The sequence below is a fragment of the Parasteatoda tepidariorum genome, chromosome 1, assembly GCF_982258835.1.
Source record: "Parasteatoda tepidariorum strain Cologne lab strain chromosome 1, Ptep-v5.0, whole genome shotgun sequence".
NCBI classification, from domain to species: Eukaryota; Metazoa; Arthropoda; class Arachnida; order Araneae; family Theridiidae; genus Parasteatoda; species Parasteatoda tepidariorum.
The window spans coordinates 104,231,993-104,252,277 of NC_141755.1; the positions used below are offsets into that span (position 1 = coordinate 104,231,993).

Genomic DNA, 20,285 nt, shown 5'->3' on the forward strand with positions numbered 1-20,285 from the left:
TTCTAATAAGAAATTCTCTGAGGTCGTACTACATCTCGTTTTAAATCGCAATGTGAAATGTCAGAGTTCTACGCCATGCTTATTTTAATCATCATCCATCATTGTCTCCCTAATTTTCAACCGCCGGAAAGAAAAATCTTTAGAATTACAGTTTTTCTTTTGACTGTTACATCAGTCTTGTTCTTCGGAATGCATTGCGAATGAATCACAACAAATCCCGTTAGTTGAGAGTGTCCTCAGAATATTGAGAGAAGGGAAGGATTTGAGGGGTTGTTTCGACGATGGAAAATAATTCTTTTGGGAACGGGAGAGAGAAACATGGTTTGGGCGTTCATCTCATTAAAGAGACTCAATTATAGGAGCCTCTTCTTTCTAACAGGACAAGAGAAGGAGACGGTGATCGATATTTGATGCCCCTTCTCTTTATTCCAAATTACGTGGGATCATTTAAACATTCATTTCGATTCCTTTTCGTCCCTTTCCCCCCCTTTTTTTTATCCGAGTCATTTATGTTGTCGATATGTTTTGGAACAAAAATTTTTTAAGCTATCGACATTCGAAACCAAAGATTCTTATTTATTCGTGTTTTATTTTATAACGGATGTTGAACTATTGGCCCATTTTTGGGTTTACGTCCTGTGATTTTAAACTCAACCCGAAAGACGACTCCTGGACCAAGCATTGGGATAAACTAATCTTCGTGGAAGACTTTTTGATGGAACTAACTCTTATTTGCGTTACATGGAGAGGAAAACCACGAAAATCTTCTACGGTTAATCCGACGGCATAGGGACTATAACCTATGTTCCGTCTACCAACAAGAATATTTTCGTATCAGCACTAGTGCTGGTCAGAACTGGGTGCAGAGTTCGTAGCGACCAGCCATTGTTGGGATCGAACCCGGGTGGCCACGATGGGATTCGATCGCACCATCCCGTGAGCCACCCTGCCTCGATTTATATATATATAAATCGATACACATCTCAAATCATTATGTTTTAACAGTATCGGTGATTGGATCGGTATATATATATATATATAATAAATAAATAAATACAAGAAAACACTAAGAAAGTTAAGAAAAACAATAAGTAACATTTATTGCGCTTAAGCTGCAAGTAAACAGCACTCATTAGATAAGTTCAAAATGAAGAATAAAACAAAGAAAAATTATAGACATATGAAAAAAAGGGGGTGGGAAATAATAAGTAAAAAAAAACAACAAACAATATTTAATTTAAAAAAAAAAAAAAAAAGTGAAATGTTAATTAAAAAACCGGAAAAAAAGCCGGGAAAAAAAAGATATAATCTTTTCTTCAGCCCACACGATTATATCCGCAAAACAGAGTGCTTTCTGATATTGTATCAATAAAGCCAAAGCAAAATATATTAATACAATAGTGTGAGGAGCACTCAAAAAAAATTTTTTTTGTAAAATAACTACATAAAAATAGATCATAAAAAGTAAATATAACATGTAAAAACAGATAATAAAATAAAATAAAAAGAAAAAATAAAATAAAAATAAAAAACATTAAAAAGGGGGGACTATAAAGCGAGTAGCAAAATCATAACAACTTACATGGACAGTTATTTTTCAAGAATGATTTAAAAATGTTTTCGCAGAAAGATTGCCAGATTACAAAATATGAAAACAAAAGATGAAAACAAAAGCGCAAATTGAGTGTAACAAAAGGGTTCTAAAGTGTCGTTCTTACTGCACTGCTGAAGTGATTTGTAATTCTGAGTTTCGATTTGTTAGTTACCAAGGATGGGCCCGAAATGGATGTGCACAAGGTAATATTATACTGGATAATTTTAAAAATTGATCATAAATAGTTTTAGAAGATGTTTATTTAAGAAAAAATATAAAATAGAAAAGAGAGGCAATTTATGTTTCTCTTTTCTATTTTATATTTTTTCTTAAATAAACATCTATCTTCTAAAATTATTTATGATCAATTTTTAAAATTATCCAGTATAATATTACCTTGTGCACATCCATTTCGGGCCCATCCTTGGTAACTAACAAATCGAAACTCAGAATTACAAATCACTTCAGCAGTGCAGTAAGAACGACACTTTAGAACCCTTTTGTTACACTCAATTTGCGCTTTTGTTTTCATCTTTTGTTTTCATATTTTGTAATCTGGCAATCTTTCTGCGAAAACATTTTTAAATCATTCTTGAAAAATAACTGTCCATGTAAGTTGTTATGATTTTGCTACTCGCTTTATAGTCCCCCCTTTTTAATGTTTTTTATTTTTATTTTATTTTTTCTTTTTATTTTATTTTATTATCTGTTTTTACATGTTATATTTACTTTTTATGATCTATTTTTATGTAGTTATTTTACAAAAAAAAATTTTTTTGAGTGCTCCTCACACTATTGTATTAATATATTTTGCTTTGGCTTTATTGATACAATATCAGAAAGCACTCTGTTTTGCGGATATAATCGTGTGGGCTGAAGAAAAGATTATATCTTTTTTTTCCCGGCTTTTTTTCCGGTTTTTTAATTAACATTTCACTTTTTTTTTTTTTTTTTTTTTTTTTAAAATATTGTTTGTTGTTTTTTTTTTTTTTTACTTATTATTTCCCACCCCCTTTTTTTCATATGTCTATAATTTTTCTTTGTTTTATTCTTCATTTTGAACTTATATATATATATATATATATATATATATATATATATATATATATATATATATATAATATAAAATGACACTTGGATCACCGATACTGTTGAAACATAATGATATGAGATGTATATCGATCACCCATGATAAATATAAGAATGAAGGAAAATAAACCATGAATATTACAGACCACACATTACTACTTAAAAGAAAATGAAATCGAAACTCAAACAAATCATTATAGAAGTCTAGTAGAGCAATAGGGCCAGGGTAGCTTGGTTGGCTAGGTGCGGGACTCAGGTCCGTGAGAACGGGAGTTCGAATCCAGTTGGACGAAGACTCCCCGTGCAGTAAGTGGTGTCCAGTGCACGTTAAATATATCTGGTCACAAAGTCCTCCATGTTCCCATAACAAATTATACCTCTGGAAGAACTGAATTGGAGATTGATCGTTCTCTGGTTATGGATGTATGAATGGGTAAGCCCTATAAACGGGTGTGACATATGGTGTGACAGGAGTCGAACTCTCGGCCATAGATGGCGCCACTGGAAAACAAGAACAATTGCACCCTTTACCTTAATGGCCTACGATAACAACAGTAGAGCAATAGAGGAATTAAAATCATCCAACCCCGTTTGTTTGCCTGGTACAAAAAGAACTGGAATGCATGGAATCCCTAAAAAATGTCACTCTTAAATGTACTGGTTTAACCAGAAAGACAAGGGTCGTATAATGATGAGCCACAATTCCAAATTGTTCAGGTGAGAGTGCTTTTGGGTTATAAAGCAATTATTAATGTAAGCAGCAAGATATTTGTCTGTAGTGTGCAGTTATCAAAGTTTTGAAAAAACACCTATCGGGAAATAAGACTGAGTAACAGTTTGATGTAAAATATGCCAACTTTAGGAAAAAGTATAATTAATCCATACCCTCCTTCTTACGATTCCTTTTTGACTTTTTTAGTCTATTCTGAAAGCAACTTCAACGAATTATTCATTAAAGTGATTTTAAATCCTTTTAAAAAAGATACACTGATCAGTGAAAGGATTGTTCCTCGTCTGTCTATCCTTTATCATTTTGAAATCATTTATGTTTGTAATGATTCGTTATTTAAATAAATAAATAATTAAAAAAAAGTTACTGTTTTGAATGATATTTTAAGCAGTTTTACATCTGACATTTTTCACTTTTACCTCCTGTTGAAAACAACATTACAATATATTTTCTTTTTAAATCCGTCTAATGCTGTTTTTGTTGTCTAGAAATGTAAGTTGCTATTTCAAGGAAAGAAAGCTAAGCTCTTCCTTTACTGCTATCTGGACTAGTTGGCCTAAAGATATTTTTTTAAATGATCTGTCGTACAGTATGGCTTTTTTTTCTTCTTCGTCGAAATGATTAGGCAATAATAGCACAGATTTAGCAAATAATTTTAAGTTTTTTCAATTGAATTTATTTGTTTCGAGAGTCGGTTGGTTTCGGGGATGGAATATTTGCCACCAATGAGATGACACAGGTTCTAATCTCAGCAAATGTTGGACGATTAGTTTTGTTCTTCGCTTGCACCGACCTCAGTGCTGTCTCTTGCCGTCGAACTCCCCCCTGGGAGGTTTTCGTGGTTTCCGTGTAACGCAAAAAGGGTTGCTTTCATCAAAGCGTCTTCCACGAAAGTTAGTTTGCCTTGATGTAGAAGTTCCCTTGTCTTCTGGGTTGGGCTCAAAATTACAAAGCTATAAAGTTAAATATTGATTGTCGTTAACCCAAAATAAATCGGCTGCTCTGCGCCGATTATAAAATTGGAAAGACTTTCTCATAGCGAATAGAATCTTAGTGAATATTTAAAAATTGTTGAGCAATAAACTTTGTTATGAGTGATTTTAACGAGCCCTGATGACTCAAAGGATAGAGCGTTCGCCTTCCAATGAGGTGAACAGGGATTGAATCCCAGCGATGGCAGGTCGATTAGAATGCCGCATCCGGCTTGCATCGACCACAGTACTGACTTAAAATATTCTCAGTGGATCATGGGTTTGAGTCACTTCGCGGTCAGGCTAACCGTGGGAGGGTTTCGTGGTTTTCCTCTGCATGCAACGCAAATGCTGGTCGAAAAGTCCCCCACGAAGGCGCAATTTTCTCCCATTACTTGATCCAGGAGTTCCCTTGTCTTCTGAACTGGGTTCAAAATTACAAGGCTACGGATTTGAACATTATTAGTCATAAACTCAAAAAATCGAAATCTATGATTTTAATAAAAAGATAGTCATAATTGTTTGTTGTATTGAATTTAACAAAATAATAATTAGTATTTTAAAATGATAAATTATATGTTAGGTAACATACTGGTTAGCGAAAAATAAAATGGTAATCATTAATAAGTAGTTCTGTACTGTGGATATATATTTTTTATCTAAAACATCCTTTACTAATTTGTTGAGTGTGATATCCCTTCTGTAAACACAAACATGTGGAAGTTCCTTCCTTAATTTTTTTTTTAATAAATAATTTTTAAAAATAAATCTTTTTTTTATTCTTCTGACACCCACATAATAAGTGAAAGACGATGATTGAAGTGATTGCAAACTAATGTTTATTTGTATTTCGGTTACTATAGTAACTAGGCGTGGTCCCTTTAAATCTTTCGTCACACAAGAAGAAAAGAAGAATTTTTTTTCGTCGGAAACATTCATTGAGGAAATTAGTCTTATTATTATTTTAATAAAAAAGTTGCTCTGAAAATACATTCATAAATAAGACTTTCAGTAATATCCAAAGACTAAATACACACGCACACTTTTTTTTAAACTTAAAAAGAATAAATAATCTCCTGTCAGCCATGGCTTCATGTTACTAATTGGTTAAAAGAATTTCTGCAAAATTCAATCTTATTGTGTTTCTAATAAAGAAAACTAGATAAATTGATCTCGGGTATGATTTAATGTTGCAAAGTGAATAAGAAAATTTCAAATTATATCCAATATGCTTATTCTTAGATGATTTAATGTTGCAAATTGAATTAAGTTTCAAATTATGTCCATTACACTAATTCTTTTATGATTTAATGTTGCAAATTGAATAAAAATAAATTGTCTTAAATATAGAAGAATTAATACATTCCTCTCAACCATGGTTTCACGTGGATAATTGAATAAAAGAACTTCTCTATTATCCAATAGACACCCCTTTTCTTTTCGCATTATGAGTAGGAAATAAATTCTTCTCATCCATTATTTGAAGTTAGCAATTGGATAAAAAAGTTCCTGTAGTACCTATTACACACTCTCTTTCTTTCGCATAATGAGAAATAAACGAATTCCACTTCAATGTTTTATGTTGGCAATTAAATATGAGACAATTAAATGAAGGAATAATATCCAATATAAACAATTTTTCTTAAATTTTAAGGGAAAAAAAATACACTTTTGCATAGAAAATTAATTAAATAAATGAGTAAAACAAAAATCGCAACATGTTATCAACTACGATATATTTGTATTGATTAATTTGTTCGTTTTCATTTGTCGAAAATGTAGTAAATGTAAAAAGTAATGAAATGTTATAGTCGACATTCAGTGCTTACATATTGTTTTCTATTTTTAGGACCACCTGGAAAAAGGGGAAAGAGGGGAAGAAAAGGAGAGTCAGGAGATGTTGGCCCACCGGTAAGCATTGTCACAATTGGAGAAGAAACCTAAACAAATAATCAGTTAAAAAATTCCAATTTAAAAGAACTGTTTTCATTGCGCGGAAAAGGTGATTTAACGGCACTTAAAGTCAATCCATATGGGAGAGATTTCCATATGGGAGAATATTCGACACACTCTCTGAATAATACGCTCTCTTAAATAATACTGGAGCCGTGGTTGCTCAGGAGACATTTCGCCTTCCAATATGGTAAACCGGGTTCGAATCCCAGTGATGGCTGGTCGATACCAATTTCACACCCGGCTTGCAACGATCACAGTGCTGACGTAAAAAAGCCTCAGTCGTAAAAATCCTCAGTCGTTAGCTCCCTTGCGGTCAGGCTAACCATGGGAGGTTTTAGTTTTCTTCACCATATAATGCGAATGCGATTTAGTTCCATCAAAAAGTCCTCCACGAAGACACAATTTTGCCCAATAGTTGATCCAGGAGTTCTTTTGTCTTCTGGATTGGGTTCAAAATTATAAGGCTACGGAGTTGAATATTGGTAGACCCAAAATTGGGTCGGCTGTTCAATGACGGTTATAAAATATCACAGACACCCCATTTAACGTCTTCAGTGATGCCCTTAAAAAATGAATAATTTTTTTGACGTTTGAGAATTAAATCACTTACGTCAAGGGTCGGCACAAATTTCATTTCATATGAATATGGGCAACCCATATATCGAGTGTAAGCCTTGAGCCTTTCAATTGATCATGAATGGTTGAATTCGATATATCTCAGCGACCTCACGAACTGTTATTTTCTGGTTTGGATAAATTAATGCCTTCATCGTGTCTCATCAGCTTTAACTGACGCAGTGCATCTTCGGACATCTTAATTGCCAGAACGAAATTTTGCAAACCAGTTTTGGCACTAACTTGCTGTCAATACATCGTTTTCATACACATCGGATAATTGGTTTTTCGTGCTTCAACAGCACTTTTACTTTTCCGTCAGTTAAAAAGAAAAATATGACACTCAAATCTTTCACTTTCCATATTTGAAAGGTCCCGCAGTAGACTGATCGTTAAGACACGGTTCCCAGCAGATCACCGAAGTCAAGCATCACTGGCTACGGTCAGTGTGCGGGTGGTTGACCACTTAGATCAGTCTGCGTAGGGACCGAGGGTGTGCGGTATTGGTTCTCGTTAAACTGTGCTACCGTAAAGTGCTCGACTTCGCACGCAGGTCGTCGGGCTACCGAAGCGGGGGTGCCATCCCCTCCGCAGAGGATCAAAATTGTGATGGCATGTCTTCGGATCATCCTCCCAGACCGTCACCAATAGCCCATTGTGCAGCTCTAGTGCGACGTAAATTAACAACAACAAATCCATATTTGAAAGGGAACCAACCGAAAGCTATTTCGTAGAATCAATCAAGTTTTATTGTAAATTACCCTTGCTATATCAGCTGTCAAAATGTATAATGATTATGTAGCTTGAGTGTGAAGTTGGCAGCGAGAAAACATAATTAAGTTCTCTGTTGCTAAAAAATAACTATCATTCCTGACCTCGCTCGGTATAGAGCAACCACGTAATTGACGTATTCTCAACCACTGGTTTTCTACCAAGAACGAAAAGGGGGAAAAGAATTGTTTATTGGATTTACATATATTTGAAGGTTTGTGTGCTCAATTTAGGCTTATAAACCTTTATCAAATAGAAGGACAGATAGCACAATACAGAGAATTACAGCACGAAGATTTATCCATTGTAACGGCGGGATGAGAACCCGCTACCTTCACGCTTTGCACAGAAAAAGCAACCAAACGAACACTCGACAGTATTTCACCCACCACCCATTTTGCATAAAATCCATGCTAGCAGCGTATGCATAAAAACTAATAAAAATATAAGCTAATCCTTATGCATTAGAGTCTCATACGTCAATGAGTGTAAAAAAAAACAAGCATTAAAACTGACTTGGAAAAAAAACATGTGCTACTTTCTTAATTAGTGTTCAATAATAACTTTGAAGATATAGTTCTTCAAAGTTTAACGACGATAACTTTGAAGAAGCTCCTACAAAAAGTATAAACTAAAGGTCCAAAATGAAAACAAGCATCAAATTTTGATAAGTATCGTCAGTCGGGTGTACTGTTTTAAGTTTATTGATCGACCGAACCTTACTACTCACTAACTATAAAAAGATGAATTATTAAAAAGATGTTTGAAATGGCGCTCGCGGACGAATAACGAAAAAAAAAAGCTTCCCAGGTGCGCTCTATGAACCAAGGTGTGTTCTTGGTTGTCGAAGTAGCGGCCATCAAGAACACATAAGTGATAAATAGTGGGCGGGATAGCCTGGTTGGTAAGGTACTGGGCCCATGTACAAGAGGTCGTGGGTTCGATCCCCGCCGGCCGAAGACTCCCCGTGTAGTAAAATGGTGACTGATGCAAATTAAATCTGTCTAGTCTCAAAGTCCTCCGTGTTCCCATAAGAAATCAAACTTCTGGTGGTACTGATCCCGGAGTTTCCTCGTATTCTGGATTGGTTCAAAATTACAAGGCTACGGAGTTGAACACTAGTAGTCATGTGCCTCAAAAATTGGGTCAGCTATTCAACGACGGTTATAAAAAAATTATAAAATCAAGTACACAGGGGATAGAGGACTCGCCTCTTAATGAGGTGACCCTAGGTTCGATGCCAGCAATGGCTGGTCAATTCAAACTTTACTTCTGGCTTGTACTGGCAACTGTTCTGATGTAAAATATCCTCAGAGGTTAAAAACCCCTAGCCGCCAAGCTAATCATGGGAGTTTTTCGTAGTTTTCCTCATCATGTAACGCTAACGTGGGTTAGTTCCATTAAAAAGCCTTTCACGAAGGCTAGTTTGTCCCAATGCTTGATCCATGAGTTCCCTTGTCTTCAGAATTAGGAGCAAAATCACAAGGTTACGGAGGTGGACATTGATGGTCGTAAACTCAGAATTTGGTTGGCTCTTCAATGCTGGTTATAAGATATTTAAAAAAAAATTCGCTGTAAGAAATCTTTCGGTGTGTCCTCAAGTATGAAGAATATGCCTGACTGCACTGCAAATGGCTCACACTTTGCAGCACACCTACTCACACTTTACGCGGTTTCTTGCGAAGAGATTAGAAGAGATTAACCGCTTAGTTTAGGTAGAACAAATCTTAACTGACCTTTCGTCTACTCTAGCTTTCTTTCTCCGTGATTTCTAACGTCCCGCAGTGGACTGATCGTTAAGACACGGTTCCCAGCAGATCACCGAAGTCAAGCATCACTGGCTACGGTCAGTGTGCAGGTGGGTGACCACTTGGATCAGCCTGCGTAGGGACCGAGGGTGTGCGGTATTGGTCCTCGTTAAACTGTTCTACCGTAAAGTGCTCGACTTCGCATGCAGGTCGTCGGGCTACCGAAGCGGGGGTGCCATCCCCTCTGCAGAGGATCAAAATTATGATGGCATGTCTTCGGATCATCCTCAGGGATGTTTCCCAGACCGTCGCCAATAGCCCATTGTGCAGCTCTAGTGCGACGTAAATTAACAACAACAACCGTGATTTCTAACTTCTCAACGTAAGTATGAGTATCTATGGTAACCTTTTACCTCTTGATGTCTTTTATCACTCCTTTTAATTTGTCGAAATTTGGACCACTCTTTCGAATTTGCAACAACCTGTGTGATTAAATTATACTCGTAGCCAATAACACAAAAAATACATATTGATTTTAGAATTGAATATCAAAGTATAAATGTTGCTATAATTTTGAAATATATCATAGAAAGAAAGATGCTGCCAGGCAGCTATCTAAATAAATCTTCCATAGTTTAATTTTTAAAACACGAGAAATGTAGTTTTTTCTTTCCAAATCTAGATCAATATTTTATAAATCTTTTTTGCCACCTTCTTTATTTAAGTAAGCAAGATAAATATTTTCTTTCAGTAATTTATTTAAATCTAACTTATCTAAAGGTATTTTAACATTTTATTTTAGGATGTTCTATTACATTTTGTTATTAGATGTGATGTGACATAAAATGTGTTGTTATTTTACAGGGACCAGTAGGCCCTCCAGGAAAACCAGGATTTCCGGTGAGTAATCTTAGATAGATTGGCTATTGAGCCATTATTTTTTAAAGTGGAATTTGAAGCTAACATTTTATTTGTTTTTAATAATCATTATTGCATTTCAAAGCTTATCATACAGACGCCTAAATTGATTAACCGTTGCCCAATTCATTCAAACGCTAACGTTTAAACTTCTCGGTAAAAAAATTGGACTTATTCTACTTTCTAAAATAACCACACAATTGTTTCTCTTATTGTTTTTACTATTTAAAATTTTTTATAATTTCCTTTAACAAACAGACTTAATTGAATATGAGTTCAGAGAAAAATTCAAATAAACAAATATTCATCTCCAAGAGGATATGTCCTGTCTGTGTTATTAAAAATAGAAATATGCAATAAATTTTGAAAAGTAAACATAAAAAAGAAGAAACATAGTGAAAATTAAGAATCATGAAATATTTATATGCATAATGCACACACAACCTATTTATAATATATATATATATATGCATACAATGATTAAAGAATATATTTATTTTTATAGAAAATCTTTTATTAACTTAGCGTTATTACATTTTGTAATTTTAACTTTATTAATTTAGAAATTACTCTTTAAGTTTTGACACCACTTTTTACTTTTTTAAAAATTGAAACTAGAATGTTAATACAGTAAAAAAAATTCCGCAATTTAACTGAAAAATGATGAAGAATTATTCTTAAGGGTCCCCATAATAACAGTCACTCCATGTGTCAACTTTAATGTAGTTTTAAATTTGATAACAATTTAAATTTACGCTACTTTGAACTTTTTTTTAAATTCTATCTGAGGAATATATTCTTTATTAAATATTTTTTGCTTCATTTATATCTGTAAATAATAGAGAAATAATTAATTGCCAATATCTAAAAAATAAAATATGTTTAATACCAAGAGACAGAAATTTTTTATTTATTTACATACACATTTTTTAAATTTAGAAATTAATCTTTAAATTTTGACTTCACTTTTTACTTTTTTAAGCCTTGAAGTACTTTCTGTGCTGAAATGAACATTTTTGAAAATAAAATTTATTATTAAATTTATATCTGCAATATTTTTGTTACGCACAATTGATCGTAATTGATCAATACTGTCGATTATAAATTCATACTATGTAATTTTAAAAGTATAGATATGGTTTTGAGACTGCAATGAAACAGGCAACACGTTAAATAGTTTCAAAGTTAAGTAAAAAAAAATTGCCAAACATTTCTCTGATAAAACGAGGTATTTCATAAATTTTATTCGGACTTCTATTAGATATATTCTGTTTAAAATTGAAGATAGTTTTGTGTTAGTACAAAGAAAAATAAAACTTAAGAAACGGAAACATGCATAGTAGTAGAGTAAGTAAATTAGCGTTTCTAAAATACAAGTGCTTTGATGCTTTTGTTTTGAAATCATAACCCTAGAATATTGTGCCATAATTTATTAATGAATAAAACCAAGAATAGTATAATCTCAAAATCCTTGTGCATTATATTTCAGAGATGGTAAAACTTTATTAAAACAAAGCGTAGTTTTTTTACTAATTCATTCACATTGGAGTCAATATACAAACCTAATATTTTTGACTGGTTCTAACATGTGACATTGTTACTTTTGTTGCTTCAAAAGGTTGAAATGAATTTAATGAAATAAATCTCATAATTTGTTAAACTGAGAAATAAATTTTGTTTTGTTTAAATTTAAAAAGAGTTCATGAACCATTTTGCAATTTCTACTGATTCAATTTGAAAATTGATTTCGTTAAAATCGGAACTTGAATATAATAAAACAAAATCATCAGCATAGGTTATAATTTTACCCTGTATTTTGAGTTCGCAAAAGCCATTAATAAATATAATAAATAATAAAAATCCTAAAATATATCCTTGCGGAACACCACGATTTGAAAAAATGTAATTACTAAATTTATTTCGAATTTGTCCTCTAAATGTGGCATAAACCATTAAATACTCCGAAACCAACATGTTCTTTTTTATTTATTAGATAACTTTGATTAACCTTATCAAATGTTTTAGATGTGTCAAGGAAAATAGCTACAGTTTTCTTGTGTAAATACTACCATAAATAAGTCTTGAAAATTTAAAAAGTGTTTTTTTCTGTACATCTATCTCCAATAAATCTGCACTGATTCTCAGAGAAAAATTTCTTATGTTTTAAATAATTGTACGTTTTATTAGCTAGAGCTTTTTCTAAGATTTTTTAGAAGACTTAATATTGAAATAGGTCTATAATTTGATTGCCATCATATTTGAAAATGTGAGTTGCTGTTGCTCTTTTTTTTAAAGAATTTGGAGATGTATTAATTGAAGTGGTTTTGAAATTAGTAATAAAATTGACATAGTGAATTTAATCTTATAGTAAAATGATCATAATCATAGGAACTATTATTAGAAAACGAATTTATTATGTGGAAAAAATCTTTTTCTGTGATTTTTGGGAAGACTCAATCTTGAAATAGGTCTATAATTTGACTGTCACCTGATTTGAAAATAGGTGTTATTGTTACTCCTTTTAAAGAATTTGGAAATGTATTATTTGAAATGGTTTAGAAATTAGTAATAAAATTGACATTATTAAGAGTGAATTTAATTGTATATTAACACAGTTATAATCATAGAAGCTATTATTAGAAAATGAATTTATTATGCCCAGTACATCAAAATTATTTAATTTAAGGAAAACAAAAGAGGTTAAATTTAACAAATTATAAATTTAGAAATTGCTAGTAATCAGTCTTACGAATGTTTCATTAAATTGACCCAAGAAACCGAAGTCGCTTATAGTTTCAGTCAAAACAGAATATTTATTTTTATCATAAATAATATTTACTAGATTCCATTTTTGATTATTTGAATTACAGTTCACGAAGTTGTCTTTAACGTATTCTAGTTTGCTGATTTAATGTCATTCTTCAATTCACTGATCGCGTCATTACATGCTGTTTTATAAATAATGTCCCAAGGATATTTTCTTATTTTTTAAAATCTGTTTTTCGTTTTCACGAATTAAACAAAGAAGTATTTTAGTTTCCCAGGTTTTTTTTAGGTCATTTGTTCAATTTGAGTATTTGAAAGTATATTTATATTATTAAATTTGAAAAGAAAATTCTGATATTGTTTAAGCGAATCCTGAAAATTCCAGTTAAACTTGTAATTGGACAAATAATCATAAAATTTATTATAATTTATTGACATTGTATTTGTAGTTTCGTTCGTTGTAATGTCTTCACCACTGTGTAGAATACATAGAATTGGATAATAATCAATAATGTCATAAGTATTCTAGATGTAACTAAAAATTTGTTAGCTTTGACAAAAGTATAATCAATGCAAGTGAAACGTAAGCAATTTAAACTGGTTAGCTTCTCAATATAATTTTGAAAACCAAATTGACTCAACAAGTTAATACACTGATGAGTATTTATATCATTATTCAAAATATCAATCAATTAATCTTTCTTGAGTACAACATTGAGATACTTTAAATGAGAGATAAATACATTTAGTTCAGCATTTAAAAAAATCATTAGTAAAATCTCGATATCGATAAATTGAGAGAAATAATAAATTTCATTTCTTAATATACAACCATATAGATTCAACTGAAATAAAGTGCATAGGTTACTGTAAATGACAGAAATAAGTGGTTGTTGACTTCCACCGGTGAATGTTGACAATCACATGGTCGCTTTGGTAAATGTCCGAAATATGTACAAGGTCTAGTTAACACTAGATTTCCTAAGGTGGTCATTTTGACTGCTTTTTAGCTGCTTTTTTTCATTTGCAAAAAAATGTACAAATAATGCATAAAATTTTTTTTTCCCAGTGAAGTAAATTTTTTATTGTTAATATTTACTAATAACTTGTTGTATGACTGTAAATAATATAAAAAATATTAAAAATTAATCAAACAAATCCCACAATGCAGTCATTTTGACTGCTTTTGGTCTTGCTTTTCAGTCTTTCTAGTGTTAAGTGCCCCCTGTCCGGTATACATTTTTTTACCGATAAGATATTATTTAAAAGGTTTCTTTTACGTAAATAATTATAATAAAGATAAAAAACGTTGCATTGTTGCCAATTTTACTGTTAGTATTCTCGTAAAGATAAAATATTATTTTGTTAAAATTGGTCGAGTATTTTTTTTAGCTATTATATATACTCATGAGTAACGATCTGTTTAAAAAATATCAATTATGTACATTTCTTACCAATTGAACCAATTTACCAATTGTCACCAATTAAAGTCACTTGCATTTTTTACAGGGTTTTTAAAAAAAGAGAATTTAGATTTCATTTACCGATGAAATATTATTTAAAAGGTTTCTTTTAAGTAAATAATAATAATAAAGAAAAAAACGTTGCATTGTTGCCACTTTTACTGTTAGTTACAAAATTCTCGTAAAGATAAAATATTATTTTGTTAAAATTGGTCGAGTATATTTTTTAGCTATTATATATACTCATGAGTAACGATCTGTGTTTAAAAAATATCAATTATGTACATTTATTACCAATTAAATCAATTTACAAACTGTCACCAATTAAGGTCACTTGCATTTTTTACAGGGTTTTTAAACAAAGAGAATTTAGATTTCATTTACCGATGAAATATTATTTAAAAGTTTTCTTTTACGTAAATAATAATAATAAAGAAAAAAACGTTGCATTGTTGCCAATTTTACTGTTAGTTACAAAATCCTCGTAAAGATAAATTATTATTTTGTTAAAATTGGTCGAGTATTTTTTTTAGTTATTATATATACTCATGAGTAACGATCTGTGTTAATTATGTACATTTTTTACCAATTAAACCAATTTTCCAATTGTCACCAATTAAAGTCACTTGCATTTTTTACAGGGTTTTTAAAAAAAGAGAATTTAGATTTCATTTACCGATGAAATATTATTTAAAAGTTTTCTTTTACGTAAATAATAATAATAAAGAAAAAAAACGTTGCATTGTTGCCAATTTTACTGTTAGTTACAAAATTCTCGTAAAGATAAAATATTATTTTGTTAAAATTGGTCGAGTATTTTTTTTTAGTTATACATTTCTGCGCACTCACGACATAACGACCTCGCATTAAAACTCCCTTTTTTTTTTACTCAGACGAGGAGGGTCATTATATCGACTATATAATCAAGAACCTTCAATTAGAGAAGGAAAAAAAAGGTGTAGAAGAAAACAAGCAATGAAAAAGGTGGTTTAATCAATAGGGTACAAGATAAGGTAGTAAAAGACCTGTGAGATTGGGTCAACCTAGGAGTGCAAAATGAAGAAATTAAAATACAACTGAATTTCCAAGGGAAAGAAAAGGGTTGCTTGAAAGGTTATTCATTCAAAAACTAGAATTTTCTTAAATTCTGAAATGATTTCTAAAAATATTAGTTTGTATATTTTATTGATTTTTCTTTTAATGAATGATGAAATTCTTTATAGGGTGCTATTGGTATCGATGGTCCGAAAGGTGATCCAGTAAGTATATTTTTATATTTAATTTTTTTTTTTCATTATGGTATCTAGTATTTTTCATTTGAGTTTTCAAAATTGTGTCTAGTTTTTTTTTTTAAATTTGATTTTTTCAAAAACTGTCTGCAGTATTTTTTATTTGTATATTTTTCAAAGTAGTTTTTTTCCTTTTTTTTCTTCAAAATTCATTTTGACTTTTTTTCTGAATATTATACTGCATTTGAGTGTTTACTTTTCTTTTTATTCTGATAATACAGTAAAACTTGTGTAAGTTGACCACTTGTGGTGCATTGTTTTAGTGGTCAACTTAGATAAGTGGTCAACTTATAGAGGGGGTGGGTCATTGTTTACTTTTTCATTTCCTATATCATGTTGCTATATATTTAAATTTTTTTTTTTTTTTTACTTGACTTAGAAATTTTATTTAGCAAATAACCAAATGAATATCTTAAGAAATGTGTTTAAACCTGAATGAACTTCAATTTGTTACATATACATAATTCTAATATTTAACTAAATTTTTTTAGAAAATTATTTCGTTAGTTATGCATGTGAAGTGTTAAAAAAAATAATTTCTTAAAATATCAGAACACGAAGACATATAATTTGAAAATTTTAACAAAACAAAATCATTTGAACACTTTAAAATTTATTCTGTTATTACTACACTTACATACCAATCTGCTCACTATTGCAACAGGAAGAGCAACTTTTCAACTAGCACACCTGTTTTCAATGAATGAATGAAAGAAATGGTCACAAGCTGCCCCCCCCCTACAGTTTCCCCAGATGGTCAACTCACGAAAGGATTTAGATTAGCTTTTTACACTATTTCACCAAACAAGTGAAATTTTAACATACACATTGCAAAATGACAGAAAATTTTCTGAATTTTTCTTTCTGGTCAACTTATGACAGTTTTAGAATAGAATTTCATAATACTCCTAGACAAAATTGACTTATTTCAGTGGTCAACATACAAGATAGACAGGTGGTCAAGTTACAAAGGTTTTGCTTCTTTATATTATATAGGAAAAATTCCGTTCTTGATAATTGAGGTCAACTTATGCAGGTACCCAACTTACAAGGGTGGTCAACTTGGCAGGTTTCACTGTACTACAATTTCTTTTTAAATCTAAAAGCAGTGAAGAAGTAAAAGCAAAAGCACATTTTCATTTGCTTACAGAATAAAATTAACATTTTCTTTGGTTTCATGCAGATTTTTAAAGTGCTTAATCCAATCCCGAGTTAACTCGGGTATGTATATATTGCAAATATTTATTATCCCGAGTAAACTCAGGTATGTATATATTGCAAATATTTATTATCCCGAGTAAACTCGGGTATGTATGTATTGCAAATATTTATTATCCCGAGTAAACTGGGGTATGTATGTATTGCAAATATTTATTATCCCGAGTAAACTCGGGTATGTATGTATTGCAAATATTTATTATCCCGAGTAAACTCGGGTATGTATGTACTGCAAATATTTATTATCCCGAGTAAACTCGGGTATGTATGTATTGCAAATATTTATTATCCCGAGTAAACTCGGGTATGTATGTATTGCAAATATTTATTATCCCGAGTAAACTCGGGTATGTATGTATTGCAAATATTTATTATCCCGAGTAAACTCAGGTATGTATATATTGCAAATATTTATTATCCGGAGTAAACTCGGGTATGTATGTATTGCAAATATTTATTATCTCGAGTAAACTCAGGTATGTATATATTGCAAATATTTATTATGCCGAGTAAACTCGGGTATGTATTGCAAATATTTATTATCCCGAGTAAACTCGGGTATGTATGTGTTGCAAATATTTATTATCTCGAAAAAACTCAGGTATGTATATATTGCAAATATTTATTATCCCGAGTAAACTCGGGTATGTATTGCAAATATTTATTATCCCGAGTAAACTCGGGTATGTATATATTGCAAATATTTATTATGCCGAGTAAACTCGGGTATGTATGTATTGCAAATATTTATTATCCCGAGTAAACTCGGGTATGTATATATTGCAAATATTTATTATCCGGAGTAAACTCGGGTATGTATGTATTGCAAATATTTATTATCCCGAGTAAACTCGGGTATGTATGTATTGCAAATATTTATTATCCCGAGTAAACTCGGGCACAACAGAATTCGTCAATACGTTTTGTTTCATCACGTTTTTATTCGGACGAAAGAAAAATAAAAAATAATAATAATCTGTTGTGATTGGAAGCTTGTCAATTTTCGTTTGGGAGTTTTGTATTTGTGGGACAGCAGACGTGTTTTATGCAATTGTATATACAATGGTTGATGGATTTACACAGAAAAAAGAGTAAAAAAATTGGCCTTCGCGAGCGAAAGTGAAAGTAATGCAGCTGATTTTTCAGATTATGAAGAATTGAACAAAGACTCATATTTAACTTTTTTTCATTTGCCCGAGATCATTTGGGATAGTACACTGATGGTAAATTAAATATTTTTGACACATAAAAAAATTAAAATTTCAACTTAGAACTTATGTTCTGTTTTAGTTCCTTGTATTTATTAATGAAATAAAAAAAATATGTTGATTTTTTGCATTTTTTTCTTCAAAAAAATTGGTAAGGAAAGCAGTTAATAACACAAAATTAAGAATTGAAATTGTATATGTACTTTATTGTAAGCATGCAATTTTGGAGAATTTTGCAAATTAAGAAAGCAATAACTCAAATAATTCTTTTTGTGTAATTGCAACTTCAATCAATTGATTTGATAACTGAAATTGGACAGGTTCTTTATTTTTTAATTGAAAGCTTTAGTGAACTAAGCAAACAGTGCTTTATAACTCAATTCTTTTTTTTTTTTTTAGGGTGAAAAAGGAGACAAAGGAGAGAAGGTATATAATATCTATATATAATAATAACATTGATAGTGTATTAAAAAAACTCTTTGATCTGAGAAGAATCAATTCATTTCTGTGATCTTTCTATTTATTTTCAGGGTGAAAGTGGAGGCGATTTTTTTACGACAACAAAAGTAAGATCTCTTGCATAATTTATCCTATGGTGTATTTTTAATCATTCTGTTTACCTAGTTTTTAAACCAGATACATACACTTTTAAATATAATGTATAAAACTTTTTTTCTTTTAATCCAGTGTAATTTTAAAAACATTTCGGTTGCATAGTTTTTAACAGACCGCTGTAATTAATTTCTCTCTACCATCTTAAGTTTTTATGCAGTGAATCTATTCCAGTAAATAATTAGCGCCTCTAACTTAACTGCTAATGATCGGAAGAAATCGATAATACGTTTCAGTTGCTGTTGTCATAGGCCATTAAGGCAAGAGGTGCGATTATTCTTGTTTTCCAGTGGCGCCATCTAGGAACAAATATTCGACTTCTACCACACTCATGCATCACCCCGTTTATAGGACGGACGCATGCGTACATCCATTCATTCATTTACAGATACTAAATTTGACCTGAACCAGAGAACAATCAATCAGCAATTCATTACCTCCAGAGGGATAATTTGTAATTGGAACATGGAGGACTTTGAGACCCAACGATTTAACGTGCACCAGTCACCACTTACTTTTTTTTGTTCCAAGTGTTATTTTCAAAGCTGCAGATAAGTCTATATCTATATTACATTTACTATTAATTTGTGCATTCAGATAGAAAAGAGACTAAGCTAAAAATATCCTTTTGAAAAAAAAATCTGCAGCTTTCCGAACAAAACTCATTTCAGATTTGAAGTCCCTACATTCGAATCAGGTAAGATCAAGTACTTGTATAAAGGCAATTAAACATCCCTCCCCCCAGTTTATGTATGATTACGATTTAAACATATAATACAATTTCAGAGCGATTAAATTGTATAAAATTTTTGAACGCTATAAACCTTGATACAATTATTTTCCTCCGAAATAATTCTAAACTGTTTCGTTTTTAAAGTGAGATAAAGGAAATCATTTTAATCCATTTTTTAGTATAACTTACGCCTCAAGAAGAATCTTCATTTCAAAATGAAAATTTTTGTTCCATTTAACTCTAATTTATCAAAAGTTTAGGAAACACAGTGAAGCATTAGATTTCTTTGAGTTCGAATAAACTGAACAAATATTGCCATTACTTTAAGTGATAAAACTTTGGACAACTGATATTCAAGACAATATCAACCTTTTATTTCAAAATAAATATAATCTCCCGAGGAATAATTGCAATTAAACGAGTTATAATAATAATTCATTTACTGACTAACATACTAGAAAAAAATTCTAGATTCCCAAAAATATTATTTCAACTGTTTTATAGAGATAGTACACCAAACAAGTGATAAAATTCAATACGTATAAGATTAATAATCAATTTATTAATCATATCTAATAGTATTAAATAATTTTAAATTTTGTAA

At 31.1% G+C, this 20,285-nt stretch overlaps 1 protein-coding gene across 16 annotated transcripts in view; it reads left to right on the forward strand.

Annotated features, from left to right (window-relative positions):
• LOC107437330 (uncharacterized) overlaps positions 1 to 20,285 on the forward strand; it is a 92,172-nt gene that overhangs the window by 15,961 nt on the left and 55,926 nt on the right. For all 16 annotated transcript variants that reach the window (XR_015428687.1, XM_087150016.1, XM_087150042.1 and 13 more), the window contains exons 3-7: positions 6,234 to 6,295; positions 10,339 to 10,374; positions 15,845 to 15,880; positions 18,736 to 18,762; positions 18,867 to 18,902. Coding sequence is in view for 15 of the 16 variants with exons in the window: in XM_087150016.1 (XP_087006142.1) it covers positions 6,234 to 6,295; positions 10,339 to 10,374; positions 15,845 to 15,880; positions 18,736 to 18,762; positions 18,867 to 18,902 (197 nt within the window). In the remaining variant the exon portion in view is untranslated. The remainder of the gene's footprint in view (positions 1 to 6,233; positions 6,296 to 10,338; positions 10,375 to 15,844; positions 15,881 to 18,735; positions 18,763 to 18,866; positions 18,903 to 20,285) is intronic.